Consider the following 13,365-nt stretch of genomic DNA (forward strand, 5'->3'; position numbering starts at 1 on the left):
ATTACATAAGGTCTCTTGGATACAATCCGGAGCAAAAGGTAAAACACATAGAGCAGTAGAGTTCATACAAGCTTTAGTTAAAACATGAGAAGAGACATTAAATTGCCGACGAACATGCTTGAAGACAACAGAGTTGAAGTCGACAACTGCATGCTTAATGTCCGCTACCACAACCCCAACATAAGATTGATCACGGATAGCACAATTTAGAAGAAAGATGGAAGGGACTTACGTCCGATGTTGAATCAAAATGCACTTAATGCAAGCTTTTTTTTAGGGGTACTTAATGCGAGCTGCACTTTACTCGCCAACAACGAGGGATATATTGGATGGCCTAACAGAAGTGCGCATGCATCAACACCTCACATCTACATGACAAGTTTTTCTTTCTTTTTGTTTGTTTGTTTGTTTTTTCTTTTCTTTTTTTTCAAAATATTCCAAATATATATATTTCAAACATTACATTGGTTAAAGCTTGAAAAGTTCCTCATATATTTAAAATATGTTCATGTGGTGTAAAAACAATGAACATGCAAGTTTTAAGAAATGTTCATAGCAATAAAAAATGTTGTGACATTTAAAATGTTCACATGTTCCACAAAAATGTATGATATTTTATAAAATGTTTATAAAATGTAAAAAATGTTCGTAATTCAAAAAAGAGCATCCACACCTTTCAAAAGAATGCACGTCACAATTTTTAAAATGTTAAGTGTTTCAAAAATATTTTCATGACATTTAAAAATTATACAAGTAAAAATGTTCACATAGTTTAATAAAATGTTTTGTATCATTCAGAAAATGGTTTCAATGTTTGTTTGAAAAAGGTTCAACATGTATTCATAGAAAGTTCAAAACCATGTATTCAAAAATTGTTATATGTATTTAAAAGTTTCCTCATGTATATAAAAAATGTACACATGTGTTGAAAAAAAGGAGAAAATAAAAAAAAAGTAAGAAGCCAAAGTGAATTGCAGCGCTATATTTAAATTACTATGTACACTTGTTAGGAAAGAGTGACAAATGATGTACGTGAGATTATTAAACCTTTCTCTTGCAACAGTGGGTCTATCTGGTATAGAATTTGATAAGACAAAAATTAAGGGGGAAATAGCACGGCAAACTAAAATAATAGATGGAGAAAATCAAAAATAAATATGACTCTATGAAGCTAGATAAATAAACACGGAGTTGCTCAATACACAGTAATATAACTTTAAAGTTCATGACATTGAATGTTCAAATCTCTAAATTAAATATCAAAGTCATACCATTTATTCTAAATAAAATATATGTCCAATTCTAGCCATGCGAATGCGTAGGTGCATGATATTTTTAATGAAAAAATAGCATGGTAAACTTGAGAAAATAAAAATCCATATGACCATAATAACCTACAAACATGAAAAAGGAGGAGCTCAATAAACAACAATATAATGTTCAGAACATTAAATGTTGAATTCTGTAAATTTAAATATCTTGATGGCTCTTTTTTTCTAAAGATATATGCAATTCTATCGGCTCAAATGCCCCGGTGCACCTACTAGTTAACAAATTAGTCAATCAATCATGTGCTTGTTTTAAGGTTCATGCAGTTCCCATGGAAAGGACCACTGGAGCAATACTCTGATTGCATTAATACTTAGCTAACCATATATCAAGCAAAAAAATGTAAATGCAAGTTTTCAGAAAGTTCATAGCATTAAAAAATGTTTGTGACATTTAAAATGTTCGTATTTTTCAAAAAATGTATGTGACATTTTATAAAATGTTTATATGATGTAAAAAATGTTCAGAATAAAAAAAAGTTTCCCACCTTTAAAAATAATGGACATTACAATTTTAAAAATGTTATGTGTTTGAAAAATATGCTTATGACATTTTTAAAAAGATACAAGCAAAAATATGCACATAGTTTTAATAAGATGTTTTGTATCATTCAAAAAAATGTTTCAATGTTTATTTGAAAAATGTTCAACATGTATTCATAAAAAGTTTGAAACCATGTATTAAAAATGTTATGCATATTTAAATAGTGCTTTAGCTATATATATAGGACAAATGTTTCCTACAAGCAGTGGTAGTTACCACCACTTGTGTTTTGTATGTTGTATGTAGTATCTGTCGAAACCGAGAGTATGTGCATGTAGTATGTAGTATATAACAATGATTAGATAGTATATGTACAAATTTTTAGGTAGTATGTACCATTTTTTGAGTATGCTCTTTTTTACGTACAAATATGTACGTATTTTACAAATATAACAAAAACTATGGGCTCATATGCAATTTTTTCATGTAACTTGCTTTGAAATATCTTAGATATATTATATGAACATATTTAAAATAATAAAATAGTATATATAGTACCACATGGTAGTATATGAGATATGTGGGGTAACTACCACCGGGTGGTAGGATGGATTTTCCCTATATATATATATATATATATATATATATATATATATATATATATATATGTATGTATATATATATAGAATGTGTATGCAAGCAGTGAAAACGATAAGAAGCCACAAAGAGAATAAACTCCTTCACAGCCACATTATTGGGCCACGCCAGTAGGGCCTCAGTAAAGGCGAGAAGGTACCATGTCTCGCAAGAGAGCTCCTTTCAAAATCATCAATTAAGGAGTACTCGTTGCAAAGAACACTTCACTTTTTTAGGTTGCGACAAGTGGCGTACATGCAACGCGCCTTATCGCAATCTGGGAGTTTTTCCTTTTTTCGTAGATCCGTTTATTCAAAACGTTTTATCTTTTAAACCGTGCGTCCAAATCTCGAACTGTTTTCATCGTTGGATTCCTCGCGTCAAGATCTTTAAAACTAGATCCCATGTTAATAGGTTTTGACAAACTTTTTTTCATAAAAAAATAGACGAAAAAAACCAGGCGAAAAACCGAACCGGGAGCACGTTTTTTTCTCTTTACAAAAGAGGCACGCCCGTGCCTCTCGTGAAATCACACCCGTGCCTCTTGTGGAAGCAAAACTGTAACTCTCGTGGAAGGAAAAAAACCAGAAAAAGCGTTTTTTCGTTTTCGAGAGGCACGACCGTGATTCTCGTGAAAGCACAACCGTGCCTCTCGCGAAAGCAAAACCGTGACTGTCGCGAAAGAAAAAAAAACAGAAAACGCGTATTTTTTTCCCTTTCTAAGAGGCACGGCCGTGACTCTCACGAAAGCACAACCGTGCCTCTCGCGGAAGCAAATCCGTGACTCTCGCGAAAGAAAAAAAAACAGAAAACGCGTTTTGTTTTTCCCTTTCCGAGAGGCACGGCCGTGACTCTCACGAAAGCACAACCGTGCTTCTCGCGAAAGCAAAACCGTGACTCTCGTGAAAGAAAAAAAAACAGAAAACACGTTTTTTTTCGTTTCTGAAAGGCACGGCCGTGACTCTCGTTAAAGCACAACCGTGCCTCTTGCGAAAAAAACCGTGACTTTCGCGAAAGAAAAAATTGCAATTTTTTTTAATCGAAAAGCTAAAGAAGACCGGAAAAAAACCAAAACGTCGAAAAAACAAAAAAAACCGTTTAAAAAACCGAAAACGCGTGCAGAAAAAAAAAATCCGTAGGAAACGTCCAAAACGAAACACATAACGAATGGCTGGGAGCGCGCCAAATGGCACTGATCGTTGCGAGACTCTCGAAGAAGCCCTCGTTAACTAGTTGCTCCCAGCTCCTTTTAGACGCCCGCGTGCGACCAATAGTCAAGCTTTCGCTGAAGATTCGCGCATATAGGCCTATCCATTTCTGGGCGTCGAATGGATGTACAGGAAAAATAAAAGCTCACGCGCAGAGTCGTACCCAAGACCTCTCGCTTGACTGCAAAGCTCACGTGCTGACAAGAATGCAGCGCTATATTAAAAGTACTATGTACAGTGGCAGATCCGTATTTTTATAAATGTTTTAAAAAAATTGAACACATTTTAAAATTCGAGCAAACTTTTAAAATGTGATAAATTATTGAAAACATGAAAAAACGTGAAATTCCAAATGACGATTTTTTTAATATACATTGAATATTTTTGTAATATATGCTAAGCAATTTAATACACACTGAACATTATTGTGATATACACTGAACAAATATTTAAATACACATTGAACAGTTTTGTGATATATACACTAAAGTATCTAAATAAACATTGAATTTTCTTAATATAGGGTAAATGTTTCCTTAAATAAGCGATGGATTTTTTTGTAATAAACATGTAATTAACTTTGTATAATGCATGAAAAAGTAAAAATAAAATAAGTAAATAGGAAAAGAAAGTAAATAGAAACAGAAACAGAGAAAAAAGAAACAAAAAAGAGAGGGAACGACAAACCGACCATGGGCCGGCTGAACTAGGGCGTCGGGAGGCCAGGCTTCAGCGAAGCCACGTCGTTTTGACACTCGCGAGCGTCGATAGGATTTGTGGTGTCGCAACGGGCGAGAGATAACCTGGCGCAAAATCTGATGGGATGCGGTCTGCTGAGCTGTGAAATCACTACTTGAGAAGTACTTGTTGCAAAGTTTACTCCCAACCCCATCCCCCCCTCCATTGTGATAAGTGGCGCGCTGCATGTGCGCCACTTGTCGCAACCTGGGAGTTTTTCCTTTTTTCGTAGATTCGTTTATTCAAAGCGTTTTACTTCTTAAATCGTGCGTTCAAATCTCAAACCGTTTTCACCATTGGATTCCTCCTCACGTCGAGATCTTCAACTAGATCCCATGTTGATAGGTTTTGACGAACTTTTTTCACAAAAAAATCAAACCGGGAGCATGATTTTTTTCCTTTCCGAAAGAGGCACGACCGTGCCTCTCACGAAAGCACAACCGCGCCTCTCCCGGAAGGAAAAAAGACAGAAAACATGTTTTTTTTTTGTTTCTGAGAGGCACAGCCATGCCTCTCGCGAAAGCAAAATCGTATCTCTTGCAGAAGCAAAACCCTCTCGCGTAAAAAGAAAAAAGAAAACGTGTTTTTTTCGTTTCTGAGAGGCATGGTTGTGCCTACGTAAAAGCAAAACCGTGTCTCTTGCGAAAGCAAAAAATGCATTTTTTCACGCAAAAAAAATCAAAAAAAATTTGGTCAAAAGCTAAGGAAGACCGATGGCAAACCAAAAGGTCAAAAAAAATCGGAAAAAATATTTTTAAAGCCGAAAAATCGTGCGGAAAAATAAAAAAATAAAATCAGAAGGGAGTGCCCAGAGTGCGTCTCTCAACCCATCCGCAAGTGATTATTGCGAGGCTCCCAAAGGAGCGCTGGTCAAGTAGTTGCTCTCGCTAAGCTGTGATGTGTTGTTTTGGGGCCTTGGTTGGTTGGATGCATGGCTGGCGCACGCGTTCGGGTTGCGGCCCAATAGAAATTGGTTTAGCGGGTTATTCCTATTTATTAATAACAGGAAATTTACTGTGGGAAACGGAAATTCAATGTGGCTAAACAAAATGCCAAACCACTTCCTTACAAGGCCATGGACCATGGAAGACAGAAACAAAATACTATTACTTATATAGAGCCTAGGAGTAAAGAATTATACCAAAAGTCTTCATAGTCCTATAGTTAGGGAGATAGTTGATAGAATCAATAATTTTGAGATTTGTTCTTTTAGTTTTGAAGGTAGAGAGTCGAATTATGAGGCTCATAGTCTTGCTAAGTATGTGCTTTCACTTGATTAGGGTCGCCAGATGTGGCTTGGATTTTCGCCGCATCCATTATGGATCCCCCTGAACATTGATCTATAAAGCTTAGCATAATTCCCAAAACAAGAGTAGAGCCTAGGAAGGATAGTATCAGCTATAAAGAAACTTCTATAATATCATTTTCCACAGTAGAAACTAATTATAGGTCTTAGTATAATCCCCTAAATAACTTTTAGGGTTTAACCAATTAACACAATTAGTATAATACCACCAAATAATTTTTTAAAAAAATTTCCAACTCTATACAAAAGGAAGAAGTCAAATTAATCACCTGAAACAATTTGCTTAAAGGTTCAAGAGGAAGAGTTAGAATTCCATTGAAGGCGGAACGCGAACAATCCTTTTTTTAAAAGATTGGGACGGACTAAAATTACAACAAATACACATGTCAAAATCTGACTGGACAAAAAGAACGACCGGAACCAAATGGAAAAACACACGTCTGGTGACTAGGCACTCCGTTTGTGTATTGGGGGGGCCAAATGCTTTGGTATACACCCAAACCGAATCAAAGTTACTTTGAACCATGCTGTCCGAAATATAAATATTGTGTGAACCAATCTGTGGTTAGATGATTAGGAGGACGGTGGTATCCCAGCTTGTTAGGGTTCAAGTCCTAGACTTGACGCCGATGCTCGCATTTTTCTGGATTTATTTCAAATGTTCCGGCGATGTGCATTCAGAGGAAGGAGCCGTTCTTGTCAACATGAAGGTGTATGCGCCTGCGCCACGTTAAAAAAACGTATCTACTACCAAAAGAGTAAGCCCAAAAAAAATACCAAAAGAGTATTCACCGAATAAAAAAAACAAAGTAATGCACAAAGCTTCTTTTTTCTAGAACAATGCACAAAGCTACAGTATATACCAGCGAGCCGTTTTTTCGTCGCCGGGTCCGTGCATTGTACGGCCCCCGTCTTTAAAATTAAATGCATCTGTCGCCGTAGTTCCGCCAGCCATCGCCGTCACGTGATTCAGGGATCTCTCTCCCTCCCTTTCACAGCGATGCGTCACATGAAAGAACGGAACCAAAAGGCCCATGACCATAACTTCTAAATCTGCCTACTCACAAAAGGCAGCAGCAGCTAAACGGACCTGCAACCTAATGGCGAACGCCCTGTCCTAATCATGCGGTCATGCGCATCGACCACGACTCTATAATCATGCCGCAGCAAGAGGGAGGGAGAGAGATTCTTCCCGTTCCCTCACTCCCATCCCCACTATCTCCCTCTCCCACCCCACACGCCGTGGCCGTGGGCAGCTAGTGGCACCTTGCCCTGCAACCCGCAACACACAACGTCCCACCTATCTCACCTCATCTCACCTATCCATCCAAAAACATCCGTCCGTCTTGCACCCCCATGCATTCGTCCGTCTCGATCAGCACGACATGCCGACATCGCCGCCGTCGCTCCTGGACCTCCTGAGCCCCTCCCCTCCTGCTCCTGAGGCGGCGGCGTCGTCTGGACACGGCGGCGCCACGGTGGTGCAGGTGGTGCCGATGGACGTGTCCGAGGAGCTGCTGGGCAAGTTCATGGACGCCAGCGAGTTCGGCTTCGACTACGACACGAGCGGCCTCTGGTCCCCGCTCGTGCTGCTGCGGCCGGAGGTCCTCGCGCTCGCCTCGGCCCGCGCCAAGCGCCCACGCCCTCGCCGGGGCTGGAGAAGGAAGGTTAGTAGCACTGCAACTGCAAGCTGTTGAGACCTGGCTGAGAGTTGAGTCAGATGTTTTGCTCATGTTTGTTGCCTCTTTTTTCCTGATGATGATGCAGATGTTTTGCTGCTGGTGACATGCACCACTGCCCATTGGTGTTCTGGGCAATGGGATCATATAGATCCTTCTGCAGTTTAGGGAGGCTTGCTAATCGATGTATTTACGGGAAAATTACTACTGTACTTAGTTTTCTGTAAGAAATTAGGGGATTTAACCCTGGGGTGTACTTTGGGCCCGAAATGGCGAGCGCCATTTTCACCCTCGAGTGAATAAGGAAATATAAACATAAGCAGGTCATACGTGTGCAGTTGATCCCACCATTGTGGTTGGATCCGGCAACGACGGCGTTCATGCACGGCACCGTTCCCTTGCTGAGGGTGTCGCTGTCGCGAAACCTTCTCATAGTTGGGTGTTGTAAAAAGCGGTGGTAACTGTTGATGTTTTACTGTATTTTGAAAGGAGGCTGGAGTAACTTGTTCTTGTCTGAAAATCGACTGATATCAATGTAATCTGTACTCAGACTCCCAGTTAATGAGCTGCTCTGAGATCTGAGGGCATTAATCTTCAGATCCACAGTTGCAAGTTGCGCAAATAAAAAATCATGCAGGAAGAATGAATAAATATCATCTGGAGGTGAAGGAAAGAAGCCACAGGCAGGAACTGTAAACCTCCTTTTTCTATGCACTGGTGATTCTCACTTCACATTACCAAAACGGTCTACCTAGACAAATTACCTATACTACAGAATCAGTGGAAACAACAGCAGTAAATTACCAGAAAGCTGCTCTATGACAATCCCACAGCCTAGCTCTATAGCCACAAGTCCTCTGCAGTTTCATGGGGACTTCCTTTCTTTTCTATATACTGAACATAAAGCACAAGCAAAGTTCACTCTTGAAGCAGAGGACATTCCGCATTCGACGTATTCTTCAGACTAGAGCAGGTGTTCCTTCCAGGGCCTCTTTACCGGTTATGCCGTCTTTGAGTTCTTTGAAGTACACTTCATAGTCCTTCTCAGGAGGAGGGTTTGAAGGATCGATCACAAACGGTTCGCTAAATGGAACGGTGCTCTTGACCTGATCACAAAGGTACATCAGTTAGCTTTTCTTCCTGAGATAATAAATAAAACAAAAGTTTCACTTTTTTTCTTTTGTAATTGTAAAGTTCTACTGCCCTACGTGTCTTTTTCGCAAGTGGGTTGCAGAAATTTAACCTCAAAAGTCTTCCCCACTGCACTCGGGCTTGCTAGAGCCGCGACACAAAGGCGGGCAACTTCTTCCCGCGATATCTTTCCCTGAATATTATTACAGTAGTTGTTAGATGTATAATCATTTCGGTGCGTAACAAGGAGAAAAAAGAGTGACATGGAATTTCATTTGGCAATTACACAATGCTGTCTCTACTTACAGTGATATTATCCCCCTGTTCAAATATGAGGTCAGCTCCAGCTGGTTCCTCAGTTAGAGCACATGGCCGCACGATAGTGTAGGGCACGCCACTTTCCCGAATTAAATCCTCTCCCTGAAAGCATTCAAATGTTAAGCATTTACGTGCAAGCATAAGTTCTTTGCACGTGTCAGAGATGATATGGGCCTACATGTGCAAGCCTTTAACTTTACCCATAAAAAAAGATTCCTTCAGATAATATTATAACAACTAAGATAAGCTACATGCCTTCAACTTGTAAGTTAAAATGGAACCAAGCTCTTTGTTCATGCGGACGGCGGGGGGTTGTTTGCTTAGATCTAGTCCTGGCCTTTCAGGTCTTGTAACTCCTGCAGAGCTCACATGAATGAACCTGCAAATATAAAAAAAAAAAAAGTGATCACCTATTCTAATGTCCTGATATTTATTTACTCAAAACTTGTTGCTCAAAAGACAAACCTTGGAGTAATTGGCTCACTTATGTATGCTTTGATACTTGAAAAAGGGAGCTCGAATTGACCTTCTGCAAATGTTGGGTTGAGCTTTCCGTCGTATTCAAACTTGCTGAACATGAGCTACAAAATTTTCACACTAAATAAATTTAGATGAGTGTTTAGGGTAGCTCCTCAAGTTTATACAGGGGCACACATACAAAAAAGAGAGAAAGATAAATAAATAAAAAGGATACCTGTAGTGCAGTGATATTGCTTGCATCAAAGGGCGGAGCATCAGTTGCGGTACGGGCACGAAATACAGGTATCAGCGAAGAGAAAGGTATTCTAACCTGATACATACAGGGATACAGAATACAGTTGTTGTCATTGAAACAAACAATGAAGATATTTGTACCATGACGAATTAATACAAACATACGCTTTGCCATTCGCCCTTTGTGGTGTCGAAGCTTGCAGTGTAGCCGATAGTATCCCATTCGTAGCTAGTTCTTATGATAAGTTTGTACCTCCGGCCATCGCCCTTAACTCGTAGTTCAACACCATCGTATGCCGACAGGTCCTCGGGCACGGTAAAATTCTGCAGACTTACACAGACCAGTTCAGATAAAATACTTGATTGCTTCCAGTGACAAAACACAAAATTAACAATGATATGCATGTATGAGTAATTTCCATTACTGAGAAAAATATGTGGCAATAAATACCTTTGTCCTTATACTAGTGAAGCCACCGTTATTTGAAGTAGACACGGTACCTAAAAAGTCCATGTGCAGACAGCTTAGGCTAAAGACTACTCAAAGGAAGTCTTAACATTTCATACACAATTAAAAATACAGGAAACCAAATACCTTTGAATAATCCAGTTGCTTCACCAGTTTCACTTCCTGTTGGTTGGATTTGGAATGCACTTTCACTAACACCGCCCATTACAACATCGTCAAGTGCTCCCCACACAAACTTTCCACATAAATTGGCTACATCAAAATGACCAACATGTTGCATGAGGGAACGTAAAAACATTCTGGAAAGAAAATAAATACACTTATGTAGGTCAGGAAATGATTTATGATACTTCTCTTAACGAATTTACAACTGATCCAGTTCAAAACAAATTATTTTTTATTAATAGAGCCAGCGTAAATTCCAAAAAGTGGATTTCTTGCAACTTTTACACCAAAGGACTATAGTAATATTATGCCACAAAAAAACAGATAATCAATTTTACCACATCAACACATATAGGACTGTGTTTTTTTATTTAGAAAATGACAGGTTTAGGACATGTGGACATTAAGAAGGTAAAGATTCCAAACCAAGTTACAAGCCCAAAAACAACAGAGTCGGTTCAATGGGAACCCCGTTATGGAAAACTTCAGAGCAGCGAAGCAGAAAGCCATGGTATGACTTGAATGGAGGAGGGTATTACCCACCCCGCTAACACAATAGTGCCGGATTACGATGAATATGACTTGAATGGACAATTTATCTTGATCAAGCAATACAAGGTATACCTTTGAATCCAAATAGCAGTTTCCCTTCGCTTAGCCCGACACTTTCCTTTACAGCATTAATCAAGTTTTGCATACCAAGGTACTCTACCATTTCAGGTGAAGGTCCTTTTATCTGATTCGCAAAACAAATATAGTGAACAGGAATTTTAAAGAGGGGGAATGAATATAAGATTCAGGCTGTATGTTAAAGGTTAAGGATGTCATAAATCAAGTTTTACTTATATTATACATGCGACGAGAAGATCTATTGATGACAATACCTCGGGTTCAAAAAACTTGATGCCCTGCATGAATATAAGATGAAAGTGTCATTCTGTGCACATGCAGTTTTGCAATCCTGTTAGCACATGAACATTATAGATTTAGAGTAGATGGTTGAGATCGTCCAATTTAGCCAATGGATGATCATAGAAGCATGACTCTAGCTATTTACTAGATGTGAATAATTAATAAAATGGCCGCATGCATCATCCAGATGCAGAGGCCGGGGGTCTATACTCCTTTTCAAAAAAAAAACTATTTACTAGATGACTTACTTGTGAATACTTCTGCCTATCCGGTGTATCACCTTCCTTTGGCCCTACTATGACTGAAACTGCATTGATGACTTTCTTAATCCCTTTGAAGTACTTAGGATCGAGCGTGTCTCCCTTTGTAACATCTCCTATGATCTGCAATAAAAATTCATATATGGATGACATGATGCTTCGCAGTTAAGTATTGACTATAATATAAAGAAAAACATGTGCCATAAGCAGAGAATTTAGCGGATCCATTGTAGATATATGCATCATGTATATAATATATCCGTGTCCTTTGCTACATGAAGAATGTCAGGACAGAGAACTTGAAGTTTCATTATCAACAATTAACAGCTTTTCAGCCCCACAAAAAGAACTAACAGTTTTTTGGAACATGTGACAATGAGGTAGGCAATGGTATTGTCATTACTAAATAGTGTTATTTAATGTCATTGAACACTGCAGTCCTCATTATCTGTGATCTCTCTGAACTAACCGTCTAACCATAGCTGATGAAATATCCCGCAGCGAAACACAGTACAAAATTCAACTAAAATAAGTGACCTACCAAGTCCACATCTGGCCCCAACATTGTCCTCGCCTTCTCTGCATTTCTAACCTGAATAAAAAACAAAATAAGTATTTGAGAGACAGAGCTCTAAGAAAAGCGAGAAATAAAATGGAACAGGGAGCAACACGCTCCCTGACGGAATCAAATGCCACAATGGATACTATAGTTGACAAAACAAAAAGTAGGTGGAATACCAATACTCGGACAGGCACCCCCTTCTTTCGCAGGACATCGACAACTCTTCGCCCGACACCGCCGGTAGCCCCAGTGACAAGCACCAAATCAGAAGTCTCTGCTTTCTTCGGCGCCTCGGTAGGAGCGGAGGCTGTGATGCTGCTCATTATGGACTCCACAATCTAAAACAAACAATACAAATGCATGAGCACAGGCCCAGAGATACACATGTTAACAGGAGAGGGAAAATGTCAGGTTAGTGACAAAGACCTTGAGAGGGTTTGGAGGCCCGTTGAAGAAAAACAGAGTCTTGGCAAACCTGCCGATGTCCCAAGATTGCTTTCCGGCTAAGGCGATTACAGCTCTCCGGGACAAATGCGATGATGTTGGGCTGTAGATGATTTGGGAGGATGGCTTTGAACCGAAGAAATGCGCCTTCTGAGTTGTTCTTGTGGAGCAACCAGCAGCGAATTCACCCTGATAATGACCCAAAAAAATGAGTAACACGTTACAGCGATGTAATCATGTAACTGGAGTCAGTAATAGGCATTGGCTGTATTACTGAGCTGAGCAAAAATACAACAAAAAAGCAAGGTCCCACCGAGACTTGAACTCGGGTTACTGGATTCAGAGTCCAATGTCCTAACCACTAGACCATGGGACCATTTGTGTCCACTGAATCCTAGCAGTGATTAATATTCTTTCGGAAAACGGAGGCAATTTTTCGCCTTCTCCTATTGATTAAGAAGAAGAATTAATTTTTCTATCATCACCAAGAACAGGAAAAGATTCACGCATGGGGACTCGAGAGGGGAAAACCTGGCCGATTTCTGAAGAGCTTGTGCAGGTCAGGAGAGGAATGGATTGAGGAGGGCAAGAGCTCACTCACCCGGGGATTGGCGAGGACCGGAGGAGAGACGCCGCAGCAGCAGGAGGAGGGGCAGTTCATCTTTAGTTCTCGGGCGGCGCGACGAGGGACCGGAGCCGGGGCAGAGCAGGTACTTGTGGCACGGTGTCGATGGCGATTCCGATGCTACTGGAGGCAGGCTTGGAGCGGGAGAGACCCCCGCGGCCACACAAAATCGTGTGGTCTGGTGAGCCCACGTGACTCGGCCTGGAGCCTACGAGTAGCTCGCCCATTTCCGAGCCGAGCCAGCCGGCTTGCCACAGGCCGCTGGGCAAGCCTCGGCCTGAGCCGGCACGCTGCAGTTTTCGAGGATTAGCCTTCTATTTATTTATTTATTTTGTTTTTGTACTTTTGAAAGCATATTAAACCTATACTACGAATATGCAGCATTT

At 40.0% G+C, this 13,365-nt stretch overlaps 2 protein-coding genes and 1 non-coding gene across 3 annotated transcripts; 1 reads left to right on the plus strand and 2 right to left on the minus strand.

Moving 5' to 3' along the window:
• Positions 1–6,863: 6,863 nt before the first annotated feature.
• LOC119353476 lies at positions 6,864–7,984 on the plus strand. The gene is made up of 2 exons (XM_037620096.1): positions 6,864–7,367; positions 7,468–7,984. Exons 1-2 carry the CDS (start codon positions 7,086–7,088, stop codon positions 7,483–7,485), a joined length of 300 nt encoding a protein of 99 aa, XP_037475993.1. The 5' UTR covers positions 6,864–7,085; the 3' UTR covers positions 7,486–7,984.
• A 77-nt stretch (positions 7,985–8,061) lies between these two features.
• LOC119353475 (protein HIGH CHLOROPHYLL FLUORESCENCE PHENOTYPE 173, chloroplastic-like) lies at positions 8,062–13,137 on the minus strand. Its single transcript, XM_037620095.1, has 16 exons — positions 12,956–13,137; positions 12,337–12,543; positions 12,087–12,248; positions 11,890–11,940; positions 11,337–11,471; positions 11,061–11,084; positions 10,801–10,912; positions 10,138–10,263; positions 9,994–10,043; positions 9,708–9,866; positions 9,523–9,618; positions 9,294–9,409; positions 9,084–9,207; positions 8,817–8,930; positions 8,623–8,703; positions 8,062–8,485 (listed from the first exon to the last, which is right to left on the minus strand). Exons 1-16 carry the CDS (start codon positions 13,013–13,015, stop codon positions 8,339–8,341), a joined length of 1,764 nt encoding a protein of 587 aa, XP_037475992.1. The 5' UTR covers positions 13,016–13,137; the 3' UTR covers positions 8,062–8,338.
• On the minus strand, positions 12,659–12,730 carry TRNAQ-CUG. The gene has a single exon. It is a non-coding gene; the product is annotated as a tRNA-Gln (tRNA).
• Positions 13,138–13,365: the final 228 nt, after the last annotated feature.

This window comes from Triticum dicoccoides, chromosome 2A (assembly GCF_002162155.2).
Source record: "Triticum dicoccoides isolate Atlit2015 ecotype Zavitan chromosome 2A, WEW_v2.0, whole genome shotgun sequence".
Lineage (NCBI taxonomy): Eukaryota > Viridiplantae > Streptophyta > Magnoliopsida > Poales > Poaceae > Triticum > Triticum dicoccoides.